Here is a 25,660-nt window from a genome sequence, read left to right on the forward strand (position 1 = left end):
AGAGAGGGACAGATAAGAGATGGAAATTATACACAAAAAAAAAAAACACTGAGAGGCAGAGATACACTTGATTTGAAACTTTACTGATCTTCTAAGTTGGATCAGTGAGGTATCTAATGTGTTGCAAGGTCAGTCAACTAATAAATCTCCCCTAGAACAGGAAGGGATTTGGCACGTGCTTAATGAATACGAAAACATTTGGTTGTATTTTTTCCTGTGTGATACAATGAATCCAGAGTCACCGAGTTCATAAAACAGCAGAAACTTTGTTTAAGTCCTCATCAACTGACACAAATTGCAATTCTTCACAAGGACAGAAACTGTCTGCAAGTAGCGTTGCATAAAAACAGACTTTAACTGATGTGATAACTATCTACTGATGTGATAACTATTTCTAAAACTGACCTTCCAGCATTCTTAACAAATCCAACGTCGGCGAGCACGGCCTGGCAGATGTCACAGCAGAAACACTCTGGATGCCAACTGTTGTTCATGGCCTTGATCACGCGGCCAATGATGAACTCACCTGAGAGAAGAACAGATGATTACGATTAGACGCTTGTTCATGAGCAAAACAGTTACATAGATGTTTACGGTCGAGAAGGCACAAACTATTTTTCTTTCGCGGCAGTTCGTACACTTACCGCACTGGTGGCAGCAGGGAGCGAACAGCATCTGGAAGTCATGTTCACAGTATTTCCTGCCTTCAAACTGTAACAGAATTAAAACAATTTGTACACAATTAGCATACATTAGCACAGTATACAGATGTACATTTACATACTATAACTACAATTACATTAATTAACATTATATTCCCAAAAGAATATACACACACAACCTCTCTTTCTAATATTCTTCCTAATAGAAGACTATGGTGTGTTGATCAGAAATGGCAGCATCAATGCGTCTTTGTTATCCAATGATGACGACAGCTGCAAAACATCATTCAGCATCACTGACTGATGAACTAGTAGAGTTTCAAACAGCTTTCAGTGCTCCATGACTTCACAATACATGTATTGAGGACATCCAAACCTGCCTTTTTACAATCTACAAAAAATATTGTAAATAATTCTTGGTGTGCATTTTAATTTTATGTAAATTCTTTACATAACTTTATTTATGGATTCATCCCTTTAGATTGCTAGCCAATGATTCTGAAATAACCATTTTATTATCACTCTAATGTATCTGATTCCATTGTGCAGAGCTTTCTAAAGCCTCAATATTTACAAGTTAATCATTGATCATCAGCAACGTCAACCAAACACACATAAACCAAGTGAATTATAGCTATTGAGGCCCTAATCTAGTGTGGATTAAAATACTGACTTTGTATTTATTTTTCTCTCGTGTTAGCAGGCTATTACAGCTCAAACACACAGAGGGAGGGCCGATATTCTCTTGACTGTTTATTTATGGCAGGTAGAATTATCTACAGGGAATCAAAGGTTAGTGTACACTAACGCCCTCGGCTTTGATGTTTACATCGATCGGAGCTTTAGAGACACTTTGTCTTTGATAGACTGACAAACAGAAGAGCATCAGGTTCTCTGGGGCCAGCCGGAGAGACATCTGGCCTTGTGTCAGGGCTGGTAAGTAAACAGCTTACTGGAAGTGAGCTCCTGATAATTCAATACTGCATTAACGTTGTGCTCACCCCTCTTTATTTACCTCAACATGTCCGAGGGATGTGCATGAACAAGAAACCCTCCATTTGCACTCAACGGTGGTTTAAATGTGTTTCAGGCAAGAGATCCACACGGATCTGAACGTACTGATCTGTCAACACATGCTTTAATGTTAACTGTGTATTTGGATCAGAGTGTAAATGTAACTTTACTGCAGGGCCTGCAGCAAGTGTGTATGAGCAGTGCAGAGAGCAGCTGCATGCTACAGTGTTATAAGAACATGTTTAGACCCATCAAAGCAATTTGTCTTTTTTTTTTTTTTATACATAATGTCTATATAAAGTCCAGATCATTTGCAATACCTTGTTTAATGTAATACATTGCCTTCCAGGTGTGCTTAAATCTGTCAGTGACTGCATCATCTTTTAAATGATGGATGATGAAAGGTATATTGGAAAAGTAGCAGTGAGGACGACGTGTTACCTCATAGAAGAGTCCCTCTGGGAACTGCTGGAAACACTGGGCGCACACAAAGCACTGCTCATGGTAAAGTTCCCCGTTACTGTTCACGATCTTCTCTGCCGGGGCAAAACCACTCTTGCAGCGCTCACACATGGCATTGGCCAGAGCGTTGGCCATGTTGCTGGGAAGAAAAAAAAAAATCATAATCAGGATCGGAGTGGACTTGCAAAGTTAAAACACTCAAGGACATCTAACCATCAACACAACAATATAATAATATATATTCATTCTATTCATATTACAATACATTTGTATCTTTATTATTTTCATTTGCTCTCATTTAGAAACTGTGCCATAAACTTATAATACAGCGTGTTCAACAGTATGCATTGAGAGGCATATTTAACTGAGAACCATTGTTAAACTTGAAATGTTTCTGGCAGATAAACTTATCTTATCAATAAACTTAACATTTTTTGCTGATTATTTTAGGAGCACAGATGTTTCATAGCAGTGTTTTCTAAATATTTAACTGTCAAGTCATAAGACGTAAGATAATAACTCCATAATTTGCTATTTCTTATTTCTAATTTAATTAAAACTTAATGTTTGGGATTTGAATGTGACCATGCATTGGTTGATCATGTTTAGGTTTCATGTTGAATTTGTTTCTATGTGTCATTTTTCTTAAATGACAAAAAACGGACTGTGAAAACGACTGGGCAAAGCGTTAACCTGGGTCAAGTCAGGACACTCCTAACACCAATGGTTTAACATCTATCATGTGTTTCTGCTGTTATGAAAACAGCTGGAAGATCCACTCAGCACAAAGAGAAAGGACAAGCAGAGCGGGGAAAATGTGATGTAAGAGGTTATCAACCTAATGCAAGGATACACACACGTGTTTATTTTGGCTCTGCTCGTGTGGGTGTGGGGATGAATGAGACGGGAAACCTACATGTTATCTTTTGAGGGAAAGTTCAACTGCACTGAAGTCTGTATTAGCAGTGTATCTGTCGGTGATGTGTGTATGTAAATGTACAGATATGGGTGAATATGCTGTGACACCCTGCCAAAAACATCAGTCCGACATTGACCGATGACTGTTTTAAGAACAAACCCTGGTAATGACATGTGAAGTTAGAATGAAATATGAAGCCAATACTGCCATTTTATTAAACAATCAGTATTGTTACTGCACTTTGCACAAAACGACCGTAATATATCAACGGGGCAGGGCTCCAGACTAATATTTTCTCACACTGGACACACTGGTGCCAGATACTACAGCACGAAAAGTGGCACACCCTAAAAACCTGCCACAGTGCTTCATGTTCTGTTTTTTCTGCTCACCATCACAGCAATAGATGTTAAAAAATTAAAGTTACATAAACTTTAAATTAACTTAAATTGGTAGTCAGTAAAAAAAAATCTGATTGACATTTCTCTCCTGCACTTCACATACTCGTGCACAAACCCTTCATACATCCGATCAACACCACACACACAAGCCATCTGTGTTTGCTTTTGATTTTCAGACTGACAAACACTGCAAATGATCTGGAAACTGAAAACGATCTCTGTGCCACGCAGTTGGTGAAGCGTACGTCAGTTTATATTTACAGCACATAGTTTTTATAGTTGTTGACAAGGTCTGGGGTTTTGATAGAAGTCACGCTGTCATCTAAACACTGCTCACAGTCGGCTGACTGGTCTGGTTTGTATCTAAATTAATTCTCAAATTAACGTTTTTTTAGACTTTAATCTCATAGCAAACTTGAGCAGAAGAGTGTGACTTCTTGTCCTATTTAGAGATGGGTGTTATGGATGACTGTGATACTGCAGAACATGATTCAGTGGACAATGCTCTATCATCTCATGATATACAGTATGTTGTCATATCACCAAACCCTACTTCTGTTACAGATTTATGCCTAGGCTGAACCTTGGACTAAATCCATGATGATCCTATCATGATTCAAAAACACAGTTATCAAGCTGTTCCAAACCAGTCATAAGCAGCCAGTGTACAAAACAACAACATACTAGCTAATCAATAGCAAATGTATCAACGCGGATGCACACAATTAACAACTTAATACCTGAGGCAGACTGGAAGTAAACATGTAAAAAGAGAAAAAGAAAAAGGAAGTGAGAATGATGGTGGAACCACCTGGTTATCTGCTTTGTTGAAAAAGGTCAGAATACCAAAGTGTATCTAGGCAACACACACACACACACACACACACACACACGCGCGCACGCACACATGGAGTGATGCCATCTGGTCATATTAACTTAATTAGATCAACTTTGGAATTAAACAGAATTCCAAAAACTCCCAGACACACTGCTCATCACCTCTCAATTCTAGGTCTTTACTCTAAACTGCTTGTCATTTTTAAAAATACACATTTACCAAATGTCTTCACGAACCCGCACTATAAAAACAGGTAGCTGGCACGCCCTTTCAAATGTACTGACTACGCTGAAACAAAATGCAGCAATAAGCACGACTTCCTTCTGGGTCCGCTCCTCACAAACTTTTCAAATACATATTGTTCTATATACATAGTCTGAACTGATATCACACACTCTGACAGCCCTGCCCTGTCCAAAGGATTTGAGGGAGGAAGTGATACATCTGTTAGGCATTTCCACCCTCCTATCTGCCTCTAGCACCCTGCATGAGTTAGAGACAAGCCTAAAAGCAGTTGTAAGACTAAAACAAAATAGTTTTTCTTCATTAAACTAAATGTGGTGGCCAGTTCTCCCAGTCTTTGTTGCTGGTAACTGTACTCTTGTCCTTAAAAGGTTGCGGACAGAAGTGTAGACAGATCAATTAATCTGGAGGAGGTGTTAGTATTATAACAATGGCATCAGCTTCATCAGCTACCCAACAGCTGCCAGTTGTGGTAAGGCAGAAGTAATGCTATCAGGCTGGCTGCTGGGTGCAGCAATGGGCGCAAAAAGCTTTTTTTCCCCGTGCATCATCCAGGCTTCCCCAACAACATGCGACCTTAACTGACTTTGGTAACGGTGCCTTTTGTTTATGGTCGACTTGGTACAATTTTTTTAAACTAATCGCATTAACTACCTTACCGTACCATTATTTATGGTGGATCAAACATCTGCTGAGGTACGTTGTACATTTCAAGAAAAATGTACTTAAGATTAAATTTAATAAAATTTTATTTTATTATCCAAAAGGGGAAATTAATTTGGTCAGAGGTGCCAGGTGTCCAAACTTTTGACTGGTACTGTACATATGGTAAAACAATAAAAGCAAGCCATAAAATATGCACAAACTCATATTCACACACACACACACACATCACTACAACACAGACATCTGTTATCATTCTTGGGTTCAACATCAGTTTTAATGTTTGTGTTCATGTACTTAGTATGAAATATCCAAATATATCATATTATATATTTAATATGAGAAATATGTTCAGCAGCAAAAACAGGTATTGAAACCAGATAAAAGTAGGTTGGGGAGGAAAGGTTTCTTAAAAAAAAAAACCCAGATATGATTCTCCTTCCTCCCTGTTAACAAAACCATGTTGGTCTGTGACTATAAATGGAGGCTGGTTGTCAGCAAAGCGAAAGGATCCAGACTATCTCCTCTGTTATGAATACCTTCTGTTCCCTCCACCCTCCCTCCTCTGGTCTCCTCTTGTCTCCTGTTCTTCTCTCAATGTTCTGTACATGCCAGCAGGTCCCTAACTATATGGGCAGTTAAATAATCCGTCAATAACAATGACTTCCTATACCATTTTTAAAATATTTTCAACACTTTATGACAATATTATAGAAAACAGAGATTCATACATTGCTGACAGTGATATTCAGTGTCTTTACTGAGCACAGATGATTTTTTAACATTACTGTCTTATCAGATCACTGTCAACTATTTCAACCAGCTCTGTCACTTGAAGCATCTTAAAGTTGTTACCACCTCCAACACCACTGTATATTTCTGTTTTCTTCAACGTACAAGTTGAAGCTCCAATCCCCACTTTGCGTATAACTTGTACTGTCCACATGGTCCAAATTTGTATTGATCCAAGCCATATGGAACAGTCTATAGATACGAATATAAACACTTCCCAAAGACTAAATGTAAAATCTGTCCGTGGTGTGCTTTCTACCACCGTCGTAAATAATTGTAATGTTTCCATGACTGACGGGACTCTCATCAGCCACCAGTGACGTCTGCCACTTGCTTGTACCACCTGAGTTTTACGCCCTTCACCCAAATTTAGATTATCTGTCTCCAGCATCTGATAACACTGAGCCAAAAAAACTTCACACTTGAAAATGTCCCTTCACAAACCTGTTGGTGACCCTATGTCTACGATGAAGCCAGATCAGTCAGAAATACAGCATGTATATTTAGCCTTCCTGTCCCTCATGCGCACATACTTGGAATACCAGTTGGCATATTCTACTTTGCATAACAACCCCTTTGGCACAAAAATAGACCTTCCTGTGTGCTCCTTCCTGTAGAGCTCGGAGCTATCCTTGTACAAACATGGCACCTAAGGCGGCTTAAGCAAATCAAACTGGCTGGTAAAACCCAAACTACTAGAATATCAGAATTCTTCACATTCTGTAACACTACGGTAAGCTCAGAGCAAAATCAACCCGAAACCTTCGTCCTGGTCTATGACACTCCCACAGAGATTCTGCCGTTAGGTTTTAATGACTATGGGTTTTTGTAGGATGATGACAATTGAAAGTGGAGGTGCGTTCCTGAGAATCATCTGAAACGACACTTTAAACCATCATGTCATGATACATCTACACACATAAATCCACACTAACTCAATACTTAGCAGCTCGTTGAAAGAGGATGAGGCCGGTTCCACTCCAGGTTTTAGCAGAGTAAAATCTTTTCACACCACACTGATAAGATTTTTTTGGTGAGACATCTCAAACATAAAAGTAATAATAATAATAATAATAATAGGTGTGATTTAAGGAGCAACTTTGCTTTGAAGGTAAGTCTCATCATCATCACATAACCACAGTGCTTTTTTTTCTTGTCCTCTAAACTGTGGACTTACAAGCGAGCATAAAAATCACAAAACTCCTTATAGACTTTGACATCGCTCTTCCGCCTCTGGGACTTGGAGACCGGGACCTCGGCCTCTCCCCCATCACCACCCTGAAGCCTCTGGTGATAACCATTCATCTCCCCGTGATGAAAGTGGTCGGGGGCTTCTCCATCCTCAGGTATCGATGGTGGCAGAGCACGACCGTTCATCTTGGCACTCATCTACAACAGGGCCGAATTAATTGCAAAAGTCCACCTATATAAAACCTATATAAAAGTCAAATATCCAAACACTCTAATAAAAAATCCTCTGTGCTGGTTCAATGTTAGTTTCCAGTGATGAGAATCCAGTAAGTAGTGGGAGCTGTAATCCACATAGCGAGAGAGAGACCGAAACACTGATCAGACTGTGCTGGGAGTACTCTCCCTCTCTCGTTCTCTCTCACACATGGAAACACACACACACACGCACACACCCTCTCTCTAGGATACACTCCCTCTTTCTCTTCTCTTTCCCACATTACATCTTTCTCTTTTTTCTCTCACACACATACACACACACACACTCTGTCTCCCCTCCTGTCACACTTGCTGTCTATTCTTGGGTACGTTACTGAAATTAAAGAGCCCACCCTGACGCCTGTCCGGGCAGAGGTCAATGTGCCATGGCACCAACACACACACACACAAACCAAGTAAACACACACACATAAACACACACACAATCCTTAAGTGTAGTTTTTTTTCCCTATTATTCTACAGCCTATATCTCATATCTACCCATGACATAAATTTGCGTGACTGTGTTTGTGTTCAACAGCTGGAGTTCTCAACTCTCTGGGAGATTTAACAATGTGCTTCCAACACAGTATTGCGCAAAGTGGGAATGTCGCATAGCAAAGCAGAGATGCAAATACAACAGCAACGGAGCAGATAACAAATTACTGTTGTTTTCACATTGTGTTTGACATCGTGGAATAAACACACTGGAGCCAGAAGTCAAGCAACAGCTGGGTTAAGACCAATACGTAGGGACAGATACTGGATGGGTATAATGCAGTATGTTGGATCACACATGTTTTAGGAGCTACACCCAAAGTGAAACTTATTATTTACTACTGCTTTCATTTGCCAGCATAATGTCTCTTCTCTTTAATCTCATAGAATTTGACATGTAGACAGAGATCAAAATGACTGATTTGTAATAAATAACAAGCTAACAAGCAAATTGGCTTTCATGACCACAGTATGCAGATGTTGGCTGGCTGAATTGGAATCTTTAACATCCCCAATTTCCAAATACATCCTAATCCCCCACCTCCCCCCCATTGGTAAACAATGTCATGAGATTGTTTATGGATTGTTTATTTATGACCCTAGCAGGATTCAAACTCAGGACATAATAGAAACACAGTACGCGTGTCCTCCAAGTGAGTCAGAGGACACCCTGAGTATCAGTTTAAAACATCTATTTCGAGTTATGTGGAGCTACAATCATAAAATATGATAATCGTCCTGAGAAATCCTATATTGGTCTGAGCATAGGCATTCCTATAAACCCATTTGCGTTTGCTACGGGTAAATGATAGCCCTTTATGTGCTTAAACTCAACTCGCATCTCAAATTAATGACCACTTCCCAAACCATCAAAAACTACATTAAGCCAGATCTGGAAATACACTCGAGTGAGACAAACATGTTTGACTGTCTATTTAAGAACAGCAGCTGTGTTGACCGTGCAAATCGAAAAGGGAAGAACAATGAACACATATCTCTGTGAAGAGTCAGCACCACAATGTTCTAGTCCCGTATGTGTGCGTGACCCAACTGAAACACGTCTCCTAGCCCTTCAGTAAAACAGTCCTCTACATGACTCCATCATTCTACAAATAGACACCCAATGGAGCCTCAACTCCAAACTTGGTGCTGGCAGCTGCTGTTTTGTGAGTTTGTATACATAGTAAGAGCCAACTCTACCTCTTCTGAAAGGCGCTTCCATTACTACGCATTACTTCATGCAATTTATTCGGTTCGTACATTCAGCTTTTTTTAAACACATACTGCCAGTTTGGGAGCAACTACTTGGTTTCAAAACAAACATTTCACCAGGCAACCTCTAAACCTTCCAGAGCCTTTCCAAAACAGAACAATGACTGCAGAAAATGCCACCTCTCCTTAGCTGGGGCTCTATAGGGAATCTAATCTACTGGGAACCAGTGGTGAGTGACTGGGGTACAATGGACAGAGGGTGGGTGCTTAACAGGAAACGCACGCAATCCTTCCTCCTGATTACAGTGCCATGTTGTTTTTGGTTTTTTAGGGTGTTCCACCCTAAAATGATGGAATGTGCATTGTGCATATATAATTTAAGCTACAATAAACTCTGTCAAATTAACATTAGTGAACATTTCAAATATATATCCTATATTTTAGACACAATAGAATTACAATACACGTTTAGTCATGACAATCAGGTATATATCTGTATCTGCTTCAACAGTGAACTCCCTAGTGATAGTTGAGTAGTTTCCTGTCTGCAGTATTGTTATTCCAGTTCTGGACAATTTCACAGTAACTTGACCTAATTGGGAATTTTCTGACCAGAGTGCCAACCATGGCAAAGAGAGGGTGGAATATCACATCATTTAAAAATATCTGATTGAAAACCCCACGGCTTGACCATTACGCTCCTCTGCTTCTGGACATTTAGCCGTGCAATCCCTCTGAGGACCCTGTCGTCATTCATCCCAGTCAAGGTTCATGTGTTCAGCTTCCACTGAGGTCAGAACGTCAGAGTCACTGCCCATCCTCTGTTCTGCAGAATAAAAACCTGCCTTTTCTGACTTCGTCTCAACAACCCTTGCAGGCACTTATTTCTCATTTCTTAAAAAGATATTCTGAGTATTTGTGTGGCGCAGCACTAAACAAGGGAGCAGACTACACAGAAATTAGCTTTTCATGATGGTCACAACATCATATTAAAGGCAGAAGGAGCCTTTTCCTCATTTGTCTTGGATATGCCAAAAGTAGCCCTGGCCAGTATAAACACTGCAAAGAGGCTTGTGACACTATTTTGTTGTTCAGTGTTATAGTTTGAATATTCAGGTTAAGTAATAACCAGACATTTTAGCTTAAAGAGCAGAGGTTTTCAGTGCCTGAGAGAGAGAGAGAGAGAGAGAGAGAGAGAGAGAGAGAGAGAGAGAGAGAGAGAGAGAGAGGGAGGAAGAAAGAGCGAGATAGAGAGAGAATCTGAGTGCCGTTATGAATGTCAACCTGAGCTTAAAAATGGCTACAGCAACTGTCAGCAGCCGACACAGTGTCTCCGGTGTGTTCCCTCTGCATGATAGGATTTTAAAACTTCTTTGTGGGGTCATTAAAGGTCACTGGAGAGGTCACAGGTCAGGTCACCCGTGCCAAAGACTTGGAAAACGAGGTAGGGAATATGAACTGACCTCTGTGTTGCTATTATGAAGCTAAAGCCATTCATTTTCTAACAGAAGGGGATTTGTGCATTTAACCTACTGCAGTTATTCAGTTTTAACGGTCCATGTGGGCTTGACTACTACAGTCAGAAATATTTCACCCAATAACACAGAGAGAAAAGTATTTGTCTTTCACATTTTCCATCTGCAAAGACAAGCCCTGCTCATGTTTTTTTTTTATTTTATTTATCTATTTATTTTTTTACAAAACTTAAAACAACTCATTGCTAAAGAAAGGCATCCTTTGCAACCCCAACATTTATGGTTTGGTTCAACATTAGATGAGTCATGTTATTTCCTCAACAACATAAGTGAATACAATTGATAAGATGAATTTTCCAATTAATATTTGTAATTTTTTTCTGCATTTTTCAAATTACTTGAATTTTCTTCCACCGCTACCTGTTTGGATATTAAAAAATACAAAGCTTTGTATCCCGGTCATTCATTGTACACAAGTTCTTATTGTGGCCAAAATGATCATAGTATAACTACAGTATCATTTTGATAATTATTCTGACATAATACTTCATTACCAGAAATGTTTTTCACAGAAACAATTCTTCAGAACAGATGTGTGAGGCTACATTTTCTCAGACTCATTTTCCAGAAACAGTCCTGACTCTCAGCCGGACCTTTGCAAGACTAAGGCCAAAGAAATGAATCACATACCCTGCTAACAAACCCCCATATGCACAAACACACAGTGTCAACAGCAACCGTGGCAACACAGACATCAGGGTTGCTTGGGCCGTTTTTCCTTTGGCAGGGCATCGAGTATGTGCACAGTAACAGCAAATACATGCACACACACACACACACACACACACACACACACACACACACACACACACATGCAAGAGTCTGTGACACACTGATTCACTGACCGTGCAAACATAATTCATGACTAACATTTCCTTTGTTTTGCACTTTTTGTTCCCGACTCACATTCTGACCTGTACTATCACAGGTCCGCTTGACTCTACAGGACAGCCTGGAACACAGTGAGCCAAACGGATGGTAGTAAGACTTTATATGTTCTTTTTCATTACTCTCAGGCAGTATTTTTTATCAGTTTGCTTTAGCAACACACCTTTGTTACACATTAAACTAGTGATTAGGGGCAACCTGGTTCATTTACAGTTATGACAATAGGTATATTACACCCCTAATGTATCCCTACAACAATGCAAAGCAGATGCTCTGTGAACCTAGTTTTGTTTAGGCAGGATTTTTCAGCTTGTTTTCCTTGCTTTGATATCTTTGCCATTACTATAATTTGTACTGACATTTCACCCTGCGGTGATGCACCTATGGCAGAAGATTGCTCGCAAAGAATGTGCTTTTGACTGTTATCATCATGCTAAATCTGAAATGGGTCCACACGAGAGAAAGCCATCCTTTTTTTTCAATTTATATTCTCTTCCTCACCTGCGCTGGCGAGGCTTTCTTGATTCTGACTCATTTTGTTTTCATTTTTGTAAAGCCTTTTTCACTGTGTTACTGCTCTGCCCCTCTCTCACACGCATTTGTTTCTGCTCCATCTGCTTGTGCAAAGTGTGTTGATGCAACTTCAGAGGAAAACACAAGTGCTTTGGGTTGATGAGGACGATCTCCCTACTCGTGAAAATAATGCAGAATCAGATGTGACTTTAACAACCATTAATCCACCAGCACTGTATGTATACTAGCATCTATACTTACTGCAGGTAAGCTATATTTCTCAAATAGTTTGTGACAATACATTTACCTTGTTCAATCACTACAGAGACTCTGCACAGTATGATATGATCTCCTCTCTAACTGCTTTAATGTTAATGAATAGTACAAATACTGTGCTTGGGATAGGTGCCAACAGGTACAGTTAAACATCTAACCTGCATGACGAACTTATCTGACAACAAGTGTTTTTTTGTTTTTTTTTTCTTGCATGGGAATAGGAGAGGCTACAAAGCAGTGTGTTCAGTTTGACTGGGGACACTTCTGAAGAGAGAGCTCCCTCTTTCTGTCTACATTCCTCACATTACTACATTCCTCTAATCACGTCAGGTTGTGAAGTGATTAGAAGAGGGGGATGGTTGTAAAAGACGGGAAAGGAACATTCAAAACTGACTAATGTCAATGTATTGTGAAACCACTATTGCAAAATCTGCACGTATTATCCATGTCCTATCGCTGTTGGTCACACAACAGAGGAATTCAGCCTCAGCTGCAGTATTATACTGAACAAATACTCCAAATCTCACCTTATCTATCCCTGTCAATACGCTACACACAGACAAGCACTTTTCTTCAAAGCTTTTGTAGTAATGATACTGAGACAAACAAACCCACTCTGATTTCTTACAAGATACACAACAATTTTGATAAGCGCCCGCTAATGTTAACCAAGCACATAACCAGCTAATCATAATCAAATCAAGCCAAAAGACACCACATGAAAAAAGCTGAATTACAACATCACATTCATGACACAAGTTTAAGCCCACTTTGAATAGTTGGCCAAACATAACAAGAAAAATCTATTACTCTAAAAACTTATGAAAAACGGTGGAAATTGAGAAAGGAATCATCTGTTAGCTGGCCAAACACCTCCACAAACAATCTGTGAAGAAATGTGACACAGCGCAGGATTTTAAAGGTCATCAGACGTGGCATTTTAGCAAAGACCCAATAGAAATGACTATAGTTTCTTATACAGCATAAGAGGATGCTGGACAGTCTGACAAGCAGGAATAATTGGCAAATTTTATGAGCTCAGTATGGTTATTGTTAATTCCATCATTTTTTAACGGTTCCTTATCGCACCATGAAGTTTTATGTACATAAGCTGCTATAGAAAACCAAAAGGGCAGCACCTGAGAGCTGTTCTCTTGTACTGCATAGAAGTTAAAAAGTGTATACTGGCGGGTACAAATTGAGAATGATTTATGTAGAGGTGGTGGGCAGAATATCAGCAACACCATATATATGCGAGTGAAACACCAAAGGTCATCATACGGTTGAATCAGCACTTCTTAAATGCATTCTCATCAAAGATTTGACATTTGACAGAACGCTTCACAAGGTAGACTCACCTGAGGCTGTCCCTAGCAAGACTTCCATAGCTGTCTGGTCTCTCCTGTCTTCGTCTGTACAAGTCTGAGTTTGACAACTCCTTCAGCCTCAAAGAGTTCATCTCCCTTCAACTTCTCTCCCTCCCTTCCTTCCTTCCTTCCTACTCCTTGTCTGCCGAAGAACACTCCGTAGAAATAAGAATACGCCAAAGAAAGCACGCCGGTTAATGTTCAATTTAAATAAAAATATCTTCTGTCGCTCCAGTTTCCTCTCTCTCTCTCTTTCTCTGACACACCTCCAGGGCACACTGCTGTTGAGGAAGGACATATAACAGAGGTGTGGTTTCGCGGCCTGCACACCTATCAACTACTTTCTCCTCCTCCCCCCCTCCTGCAGCAGGTAGAGAGGGGAATGCCTCAGTGAAAAGGAGAAAGAGACAGAGAGAGCAAGGAGAGAGGGATTGCCCTCTCTGGCCTTTAGCCTCCGCTGGCTCTATTTGCCTCCTACTTCTCAATGGCTCATTCCTTTTCTGTTTGAAAAAAAAAAAAAAAAAGCCCAAGACAGACAATAGAGAGAGTACAAAAAACAAAGAGGAAAAAGGAAGAGAAAACAAGCGGTTTCGCCTTTTCATACAAAGATAGACTGTAGATATGAATATACACACAGGCTGTTTGCACCTGATAAATAGTTATGTGTGTATTGGATAGAGATGCAGAAATCACTTCAAAAAGGGAAACTGAGGTCAGTATTCATGGATGTTATAAGCTGAAAATGTTAAACACCAAAAAACGACAATGCTACATCGGCCAATACATTTTTAAATAAATTTACATAAAATGTTTGGCAAGGATCCCTCAATTTTGGTTATTAAACTGTTGTGACAAAGATGTACTTGGGAAGGATATTTAAAAGTTAAACCATAAAATTTATAATCAATAATGACAGAGATAGTAGCAGAAGTAGCAGTAGCAATAGCATTTACAAAGTAGTAATAGCAGTAGTAGCTGCATCAGTCGTAGCAGTAGTAGTAATATTTGGGTAATGTGTAATGTTTAATAGTAAATAGAGAATTCACTAGAAATTATTATTAGGGATGCACAATATTATCGGCACATCATCGGAATCGGCCGGTATGCTGCTGATTATGAGAGGCCGATATGTCTCCTTCCCCTCCGCCGCCTGACTGTGCTTCTCTCAATGGACTGTGTCACCCTGACGGTCCTGGTGCCTCCTCCGCAGGCTCCACTTCACTGGGCTGCCCGTCAGACCTTCTTCCCACTTGGATCCACATGGAGAGCCGGGGCTAACATTAGCTGGGAGGCTAGCTGGCTGTGCTTCCCTCCCAGCTAATGTTAGCCCCGGCTCTCCACAATATCTACATCCCTAATTATTATGAATAACAATTCTGAATAAACACCAATACAACAAACATATATCAAACATTGATTAAGAAAAATAAGGGTTAAATACACATATAAATGCCATGTGCCATTCCCGATGTATCTATGATAAGCTAATATTGGCTAAAATCACCCTACTGAAGTATTAATTGTACCAGCATGTCTGTACGTCATTAAAAGAACATTTCTAACACACAGTTTCAAGCTCTTTACAGTATAACTTTGATTTAACGCATGGTTAGTCAGCCAGAAAGCAGTCTCCTCCAGGTCAGACATAGTAACGCACACAGTAAATAAGCAACTCTGCAGGTTTTTATGCTACGTGCACAGGGATGCAATCAACATTTTAATCTAAACAGCAGCTTGTTTGGAAGGGTGGGAAAATACAGGCCGAGTTAAGTTGCATAATATGGAACAAAGTCACCCTTTATGAAACAATATCTCAGTTTCAGTCATACACTGCTCTTCAATTAGACTTGAGCTCCTCTGTTGTAAACTGTCAGATCATTTCCCAGCAGACACAACAAGCTATTGAGAAAGGAGAAAATGTCAATCTATGAATAATTCATTACAATGTTATGTGGGAACAAGAGATCCTCTCCAACACAACAGACCGAGCTGAAAGTTGCCTCTCGGATATGTTTAATTAAAAACAAGAGGCCATGATGTCGCCAAAGCAGGGACGGGATTGGTCGCGGGTTCGTGGAGCAAAACAATCAAAGTCAACATGTAGCTAAAGAAGAAACAGATATAAACTGCAAAACTGTAGTTGAGTACAAAACAATTCTGATTAATGTTAGATTAATGCTCGTGTTTGACTGCATTTACTACAAAACACTTCATGTTACCACTGACCATTTCCAACTATCACTATAACCAAGGGTGCTACAATTCTTTCTTCTTTAAGTGGATTGTTTTTATTCTCTGTGTGCCATTCAGTCAGTCTGTACCTGTCAATATAGATATTTTATAGATATTTTAAAAGATGTGAAAATTGGTGTTAAACAGCTGACAGAAATCATGTCTCCCATATAAAGACAAGTTGACGTCCTATGAACCATGTAGATTCAACTTCAGCAGCTTGCCTTGACCTGTTCAGCATTCCACATGGGTTTGACTACTACACACACACACACACACACACACACACAGACAGACACACACACACACACACACACACACACACACACACACACACACACACACACACACACACACAGACACACACACACACACACACACACACACACAGACAGACACAGACACACGCAAGCGTAGAATGTGAATGTTGAACTTCAATGTCAGCGTCACATCCTGAAGAAGTTACAACTGGGTTACAGCAGCAGAAGGCTGACGTGTATGTCATGAATGCCTGTTCGAGTTTCTTCCAATTCAGTCCATCTTCAGTTTACTTTCTTCACAATTTAATTTTAGAATTTGTCTTACTAATTAACATCTAGATCTTTATGGCTAATATAAGTAACATCACAGTATATCAATCTGTCTTAACTGACAGACTGCAAGTGATGATGGCACCATGAACACACCACTGTTTTGGATTGAAGTTAAATGGAGCCAAGGTTTTGTGCTGGAATAAATGTGCTGAGATAACTGTTTGGTTAAAAAACACTCACACTGATGCATCCTCATCATCACACTCCTATCCCGCTGAAACAGATTCCTTGTGAGCCTTGCGTGTCCCAAAACAACCTCTGAACCAAATGAACACACTGCCACCGTGTGGACAACAGCGGTATAACAGCTACTCTATTAACTATTATCTGTAACGTCATTGAGTTAAACCAGCTTTTCCAAAGGATGATTAAAATGTTTGTCATATAATGTTTCAGTTGACTGTGGAGTTACTATTTGTTGGACACCTTCAATCAGCAACTTCACTTGAATTTTCAAAAATGTCACAACAAAGTTGAGTGAGTTAAGAAGTATTTTTTTATCTACTGATGTATCTTTTAACTGTTTCTCTGCTGCAATGACCCCATTTTCCATAGGAACTGTTAATGTATTTTAAAAGCTCATCTAGGGACAGGCATTGCAAACTAACTTAGGCTATAAATGCTGTGGTATCTGGCATAAGTTCATGCTATTCCCATACAAATAAACATCAAATAAATATCATTAAATTAAAATAATGGGGATCTTGGCATCACTGCATATTCCTTTTCCAGGTGCTGAGTCCAGTAAGGTGATTTCTGCTTCTCAGCAGCACTTACAGTTACATTTAGAAAAAGGCTTTTCATCAGGTACAGAGTAAAAAAACGAAAGGCTACATTCTACGCTGTTGCAAGTCCGTATGATGAAATCTTGCAATCACTCACATAAATAAGAGGAAGCACACAAAAAAGTGTCTAAACAGTCCTAATGTTAAACCACAACAAAAAAAATGTACGCAAAAATATCACTGACATCAAACTTTGTAGAAGAAATACACAATACAATATGCAAAGATACAGTAGTGTTAGACCAGCAGCTCTATCAACAACACAATAATGTGGCTTGTACATCCCGCATGAAGTGAGTAACAGAGTCTAGCTGCTAATGCCACTGTAATTACAATGTTATTAACATATTATTGATAATATATACACATCTTACCAAAGTGTTGTGTCAAACTGTAGTGAGGATATTTCGGGTGCTGCTAAAGTCCTTTTGCTGTCACTGCAAACACTCCTTCTGCCACTATCTCAGGCTGCATAACCACATTTATTTCCTGTTTGCTGTGGTGTGTGTGTGTGTGTGTGTCTGTGTGTGTGTGTATGGGTGTGAATGTTTGCGTCCACTTGGGAGAGAAAGTCTTATGTGTGTGTGCACTTTAGGTCGTTGGCTCCCAGATTGTACGTTAGGATGGAGGGAGGGTGAGATGGAGGAGAGGGGAAGATTCATGAAGATAAAGGATGGTCTTTCTAGCGTAAGGAGGTGCAGCGAGCCTTAAGTGACCAGACTGAATGCATAATCAAGCGGTTATCACAAACAGTGCCTCATAAAAAAAACTCTCTAGCCTCCATCGACTGGGTAAAAGGCTAAATCCACTGACCACGTGACATGTTACGCTAATTAATCATAATAATGGGTGTGCCTTGAAATATACGGCATGACAAAAGTCAATTTCATCGCAGTTACAGTAGGAAAAAACTCATCTGACTTCTCTCTGTTTTGCCTTACTTCAACAACTTATTTAAATACTGACATAAAGAATGTATCGGTGGAGATCACAGCATTAAGAATGTGTGCTAAACTCGTATTATCAACACATAAATAAAGGAATGCAAAATATTGCAGAATAGAGAGATGCTCTATTAATAAAAGGACATGGAGGCTTGCGAGTGTGCCAACATGAAGATTAAAACTCTCTGCTGTTAACCGGAAGGGTTGGGCAACTTTTGCAAACTGTTGAGCAAAATCCTGCCACAACACAGTGGAGATACAGTAGCAGTCAAACGTTTGGACACACCTTCATATTCACTTGAAAAGTGTTGAATGAGAAAATGTGTCCAAACGTTTGACTGGTACTGTGTTTGTCTGGTCAAACATCTGGGAGAGAAATAAGAGTAATGTAATTAATAACCTTGAAATATTTTAATGTGTTCACATGCACACACACACACACACACACAACCATGGAGGAACTGCTGTAAGTAAGCCTTATGAGACCATTACACATCCTGTTCTTCTATATTTGCTTCTGTTATCTTTAGTTTCTGCACTACACATATTGTTAACAATATGCTACAAAGATAAACTCAGTGACAACAGTGTTTCTTACAGCCATCGTATAGCCAACACGACAGAACCTCTTTCTAGAAATATGAACCACAACGGCCTCTATTCACAGCAGTGTGGACCAGAGCAAACACAAGAACACACATGACTGCAGTGTTATTGGCTGTTAGCTGTTAGAGGCTAATTGAGGTGAACGTTGCTGCAGTTTCACAGGTTACAAAGCGCCATCTTTGACCACAACTAATACTGCAGAAAAACAACACATCAAGGGTTCAACCAGTACAGACTTTATTTACTTTTACTCATGCTCGACACAGTAGGTCAATATTATCACTAAGTATGTCATATATGTGACTAATAAGTCAAGCCAAGTATTTTACAATAATGTCTAAGTATCTTGTATTACTATTTAGTAAGAATAAATTAGTACCTCTATATAAATCTATGTTTGTAGCTTTGTGATACAAACCACACATATGACAGTACTTCCTTCTGCCTGATATATAATTACTCCTACTATTGGTCTCTCAGCAGCCTCACTGTTTTCTGCTCTATTTGCTGCACTAAGCTAACGCTGACATACAAATTGATACTAACTCAACACTTGCTGTGTTTGCTTAGTAATAAATGTGTTTCAGTAAGACAGTAAGCCTATACTGTGAGGCCACCGTGGTAATGCCACTGAGGTTAACGAACATTAAAGTCCCCCTCCACTCAAAAATGTGTTCTTGTTCCTGCAGTTGGATGTTTGAGCTTCACTGTGCAGAATGATGTATGTGAAGAGTCAGATAGGAGAAAGCTGTTTTCACACTCCTCTGCTGAAAGTGTAAAGTTTCTCTGTGCTCACCTTAAATCTGAGTTTAAGATGTGTACCTGAGAGCGTGATTTGTGACATCACAACTAGTTTGGAGCAAATCATGGTCGAATAGGCAACTAACACAAGTGTATTGTGGAACTTGAAGCCTCCAGTGCTCATATATACACTGAGGATGGACTTTTCAGTGAAGTAGGAGACGTCTTGTGTCCAGCAGTTAAACTTTAGAAATTAAAAATATTTGCATATTCTGGATTTTTCAATGAGGGAGAAGGGGGGGGTGTAATTTTATGGATATTAACGAGGTAACTGAACTCTTTTGTGGAAAAAAACCATATCAGACACAAATTATTATTCAAAGCAGAATATTTAAAATGTGTCTGGAGGGGATCTTTAACTAAACTTCAAAAACTTTATCTAAAGATGGACGGAGACCTTTTTAGATATAATTATGACAATTATAATAAATGAATGATAAGAATGTGATACATTTTTTTGTGCTTCTAGAGCACTAAGATTAAAATTCCCGAATGAAACCACAATAGAAACCGACTGTCCCTCATGTTAAAAGTCAATCATTCAATGAAGTATCACGCATGAGTTAAAATAAACATTTCACACTTCCTCACACCACATGCATTGAGTTATTACACACAGAGTCCAAATCCTACATTACACAACTTCACTGCTCTTCCAAACAAGGACAAGTTCACACTGGAGACTGGGGCATTCGTCTAAGCTCTAGTTGTATCAACATAGTGTGGAATCAGATAAAAATGTAATGCGATGGGAATGCAGCAATCTTCGGGCCTTAAGAAAGACTCGCCCTCTTACAGCTTTTAGTATCCAGAGTGCTTTATATAAAAGCCAGATTCATCTCAGGCCATAATTAACTCAGCAGTGAACACAGTAGGGTTCACACCAGTGGAAAAAAATACCGCTCTGAATAGAAGTCCTCAGGGAACGGATGGTCAGGAAGTGGTCTGGTAAGCAATAACTACTGTCCAGCGAGTTTGTGTGGACATTCCTGCGCAGGGAGGAGGTTGATCTACAGAAAATTGAGGAACATCCCTATTTCGACCTTAGCACATATATACCACGTTGTCTTTTTGTCAATATGATGCTGGCCTTTTATTAAAAATTAAGAAATGATTGCGGCCAGGGCTTTGATGCAACGGAGGATTCCCCATTATGAGTATTTGTTATATGTCAGATGTGTGACTACAGAAATGATTCCAGTGTGGACTGGTCTTGGTTAAAATGATGGGGGTATTGGCTCTAAACCATCATTATAATCCAACATGGGAGAGAAGTAAATCAAGTCAATTAAAAAACATTAACTGATTAAAATCAACTTACAAGTGTTAACTAAAAACACTAAACATCTTTTTACACACAAAGACAGATTTCACTATATTTTTATCACGTTACTTTGATTCAATTTCATCATTTTATCAGAGCAGAATGTAACACTTCTGTAGATTTCAGCATTTATTTGAGTACGGACAAGTTTTTGTTGAACTGACACCACTTCATCAAAATGTGGTTGATTTCAGACCTCTGAATCACCTCCTCTTTACCCAATTTATTCAGCTGTTCAAGTGAATGAACAGGTTGAAAAGAAATGGAAATTCAGTCTGACTCATTAGGATTCATCAAAATAGCTTTTTCTAATTGACTAACTAACGAGCTCAAAAGCAACGCGCACACACACACACACACACAGAACAAAATAATTATGGAAGGAAGTAGATGGGGAAAAGGGAACATCACCTAAAAAACAATTTCAGATTCAACACATTTCTATTGACTTTTATTGTTAACGTCTAGACAAAAGGGGATGATATCTATTCATAAGGGAAATACACAATAGAGTCTCTGTCTCTCCCTGGAGATTATTAACCTAATTATTCTTGGCTTTTGGAAACAACCACCCGATCTTTGAAATGTCATGTAAATGCGAAAGTCGCCTTCTTAAGGTGAAGGATTGATAGAAATCTGACAATCACTAATACAAACCAGATCACTAATACAATAATTCAATCTCAAATCCAACTTTAACAACTTTACAATGTTCAACTTTAACTTCAACTTCCAGTTCATCAATCTGAAAATTTGATCTAACATGGCTGCGTTTCAACCGCAGGAACTTTCCCCAGGTACCATAAGAACTATTTGAGGAACTCAGTTTCTCTACCTGCGTTTCCACCGGAGGGACCAGGGTCTGAATTAAGTTCCAGGGAGATTGTTTTATCCCCCAAAAGCAAGGATGACCGTTGCTGATTGGTCAAGCACACACAGTGCGGCTGCTTCAACTTGTGTGTGACTTCATTCATAAAACAAGGAAGTACTCTCATATTGATTTAGGACCAGTTAAGGACAGGGGTGGGGGGAGGTTGTAAAGTAAAGTAAGGCATTGTTGTCTGTGAGAGAGAGAACAGTGGTTGTCAAGTGAGGAGAGAGAACAACGCCTGTGAGTGAGAGAAATAAAGTGTTATTTTCTTTTTTTTTTCACAGCGGTTAGGGTTCTAAAGCAGACATAAATAACCACAAACCACTCAACAGACGTTATAATGTGGAGAAAGACGCTCTTAGTTTCAGTTTCATTTCCTCCTCTGCATTTCTCCTTTTCATTCATTCATTACATCCAACTCATGCAGCAGTAAATACAAAGAACAGGACAAATCTGTGTTGTTGTTTCCTCATGTGCTGCCGTCGATTTTAAATTGGGTCTAATTTGCATGATGTACCTGGTTCCTCAGATGCGGTGGAAACGCAAACAGGACTGCACTACAGGGACTTTAAAGTTCCAAGTTTAGTCCCTGAGATTAGTTCCTCTGGGTCTGATGTACCTGGAACTTTTGGTGGAAACGAGGCTTATGAGACGGCTATTTACAAACTTTAAAGACAGCACGGACACAGCAGGACAGCAGTTTGGTCTCTAGACCTAACAGCTAGCTGTCAGTTGCATCATTACTGTTGCAACTTGCTGGTGCTGCTGCCTACTTTAACTAACCTAACCATATACATTTATGTACCATACTGTGAGAATTATTGATTTTATAAGCTTTGATAATAGCTCTTACAGTGTAGGACAATGGTGGAAAGTAACTAAGTACATTTACTCAAGTACTGTACTTAAATTCTGGAAACACATTAGTTAGTTGATCAGTTGATGATAGAGGGCGCTAGAGAGCAGCTTGAGTGACCAAGTTGAGATTGTAGCTACAGAGAAATTAAATGTTAAAGCTAACCACTTCATGTGTAGTGTACGTGCCTTTCTGTTACAAAAGTCTCTTTTTTCCGATGCACGTAAGCTAGGTTTTAATATTTATAAGGCAAAACGAAACTGGCAGAGTTTCATGAGTTTGTTTTTAGAGCTAAATTACAGTTTTTCCAGCCCATGAGAGAGTGGAACATACCGGTGTTACAACGTATTTGGTGACCCATCAGTACTTTAAGTATATTTAGCTGGTAATACTTCTATACTTTTACTTAAGTAGGATTTTAGATGCAGGACTTCTACTTGTAATTAAGTGTTTTTACACTGTGATATTGATACCGTACTTTTAGGATCTGAGCACTTCTTCCAACACTGCTAGTCAGAGAATCTGATGGGTCACCAAATACGGTGTAACACCGGGGCTGCGTTTCTTTTTTTTTTTTTTTTTTTTTTTTTTCTTCCAGCGAGAAACTGTCAACTCCCGAAGTTTTCGGGCAAATGTTACATTAAGTAAATACTTTCAAACTTCTGACTTACCCGTTTGTCATTTCAGTAACGCCGAGCATCGTTCCGCTTTCTCTCAAACCAGACTTATTTTTCCCCCCCGTCTTCAATTGCAGATGTCCAGATGTTCACACAGTCTCGGATGTAGCTTGTTGCAGTTATGGCGAAAAACGGGCCTCGCCTCTGCTCACCAACCGTCAGCACGCGCTCAACGGCTCATCACACTTCCGCTTATGACTTTCAAAGTGAAACTATTCTGCTGAATTAATTAATTGTCTTGGTTTATATTGAGCTCATGTGATGTAAAGTTCTGTTTTAACTGAACTGCACACAGAAAATGAAGGGTAGGGTAGTATTATTCCATCATAGGAGTACTGTAAAGCTGCAACCAACAATTATTTTCCTTATCAACAGGTCTAACAATTATTCTGATTGTTCAGTGTTTAAAAATGTCAGAAAACAGTTAAAAATGCTAATTATTGCCCTGAAGCCCAAGTTAACATATTGTATGTTAACATAGGGTTTTTAAAGTCTGAAACTGTGAGCCTCCCCTCGGACAAAGCTTGGAAAAAGGTGCCTCCTCCCTCCACCCCTCTAATCTAAATTAGTTTGATTGCTAATGTAACAACTAATGTAATATTTTTTCACTTGCATTCACTGAGCCCCTTCGGTGAGGCCCACTTCCCACTTTGACAACCTCTGTGTTAACATATAACATATTTTTGGGAAAACTGGGAAAACTAGCAAATATACACATTTGAGAAGCTGATACATGTAGATTTGGGATATTTTTGCTTAAAAATTTACTTAAATAATTAATGTTCTGTCAATCAACTAATCGATATAATTTCAGCTCTAGAGTACTACTATATAGAGTAGGGGTCTATAGGGACCTAATGACAAACCGGGGCCATGATTCTACCTACAGGCTTTTATCCTGGAAGACATTTTGACATTTCAACGTAGGAAAAGCACAGGCGTAAATAATCTAATTCAGAGATTTTCAAAGTGGGAGCCTCCCCAGGGCGGCTCCAAACAGTTCCAGGGGAGGCTCAGTGAAAAGAAGTGAAAAAATATTACATTAGTTATTATCTTAGTTTTAAAAGGAGATCACGTAGAATAGCCTAAACGTGTGTGATTTGGTTAAAGATATAGTTTTACTGAGATTTTATTGTTTTTCCCCACTTTCCCAGAGTCAGAAGATAATAAATGCTGACAGTCTGAGTAGTCTGAGGTCATGTCAAACAGCAATATTATGCGATCTTGGCTCAATTGTTGAATGTCTATGGGATCAAATAACATAATAATGATCCCATAGGCATGTAAGCATTGAATGAAACTAAGCAAGTAAACTAAGGGGGGGGTGAGGGGTCGGGAGCACTTGAACAGAACATAATCATTGTTCATATTATTAGTAAAAAAACTTCTTTTCCTATTAGATGTCTGCTGTAATAATAAAATAAGTCACATGCAGTCCTGTACATGAGCTGTTCTGATGTCTGACAGGTATTTATGCTTTTATTTTGAAGGGCAGAGCGTCTATGTAATATTATTCTGCGTATCTGTGACAACTTTTCACCACTGCAGGATTACAATATAGGTGTTACTGCCAAAAACAGACAGACCCGCCCTGCAAACTTAGTGCAAGATGTGTCTTTTTATCAACAGATTAAATCGGGATTTATTGTTGGACTGATGCAGGCTACTGCTTCTGCATCCTCCTTACTGATTTTATTACATATGGAGCATCATTCAAGGATCTATATGGAAAATCTGAGGTTTCATTTTCTGGCCACTGGAAACTACATTAGTTCATCATGGCGGGTGGGTTATGTAAAGATACTTGTCACAGTCCAAGAACGTGCTTTTCTTAATTGATAGTCATAGTTTTTCATTTGGAGTGGCTCCTGTGTCCACTGTTATGATTCACAGTTTTACTTTTGATGCTGAGATTTTTTTTAAACCAAGCCCAAGTTAAAAAAAAAAGACACATTTGTCTCTACTACATCTTTGAAAGATAAAAGAGAAAACATATCTAACAAGCTTAAAGGAAAATATTAAGAAGAAATGCAACACATAACAGCTTGGTGTTCATGATTGTCCTCCCCCTCCGGGACGTACGAGCATAATAGCATGTTTACCTTTCCTTCCAGTGGCAGGCACAGAGGCTATTATTTGTTGTTTCCTCCCCTGACTGCGTCATGATACTAGAAACCACATTTATTTCCTTAAAAGGAAAGCCCTTACAACCCCCTTCCCTCCTGAAGGAAGGATGATGACT

At 39.3% G+C, this 25,660-nt stretch overlaps 1 protein-coding gene and 1 long non-coding RNA gene across 8 annotated transcripts in view; one reads left to right on the forward strand and one right to left on the reverse strand.

Moving 5' to 3' along the window:
- Positions 1–23,571, reverse strand: part of LOC137192495 (LIM and senescent cell antigen-like-containing domain protein 1) — a 32,745-nt gene extending 9,174 nt beyond the window's left edge. The window contains exons 1-4 of one of the 7 annotated variants that reach the window (XM_067603245.1): positions 23,413–23,571; positions 2,118–2,277; positions 645–711; positions 406–526 (exon numbers count right to left, since the gene is read on the reverse strand). In XM_067603245.1, coding sequence (XP_067459346.1) covers positions 406–526; positions 645–711; positions 2,118–2,277; positions 23,413–23,441 — 377 coding nt within the window. In that variant the 5' untranslated portion in view covers positions 23,442–23,571. Of the gene's footprint in view, positions 1–405; positions 527–644; positions 712–2,117; positions 2,278–7,171; positions 7,631–13,720; positions 13,932–17,713; positions 17,817–23,412 lie in introns of those variants that run through there. The other 6 variants (XM_067603246.1, XM_067603244.1, XM_067603242.1 and 3 more) reach the window with 6 other exon arrangements.
- On the forward strand, positions 9,150–12,691 carry LOC137192497 (uncharacterized). The gene is made up of 2 exons (XR_010930578.1): positions 9,150–9,380; positions 9,872–12,691. It is a non-coding gene; the product is annotated as an uncharacterized lncRNA (long non-coding RNA).
- Positions 23,572–25,660: the final 2,089 nt, after the last annotated feature.

The sequence above is a fragment of the Thunnus thynnus genome, chromosome 11 (genome assembly GCF_963924715.1).
Source record: "Thunnus thynnus chromosome 11, fThuThy2.1, whole genome shotgun sequence".
Lineage (NCBI taxonomy): Eukaryota > Metazoa > Chordata > Actinopteri > Scombriformes > Scombridae > Thunnus > Thunnus thynnus.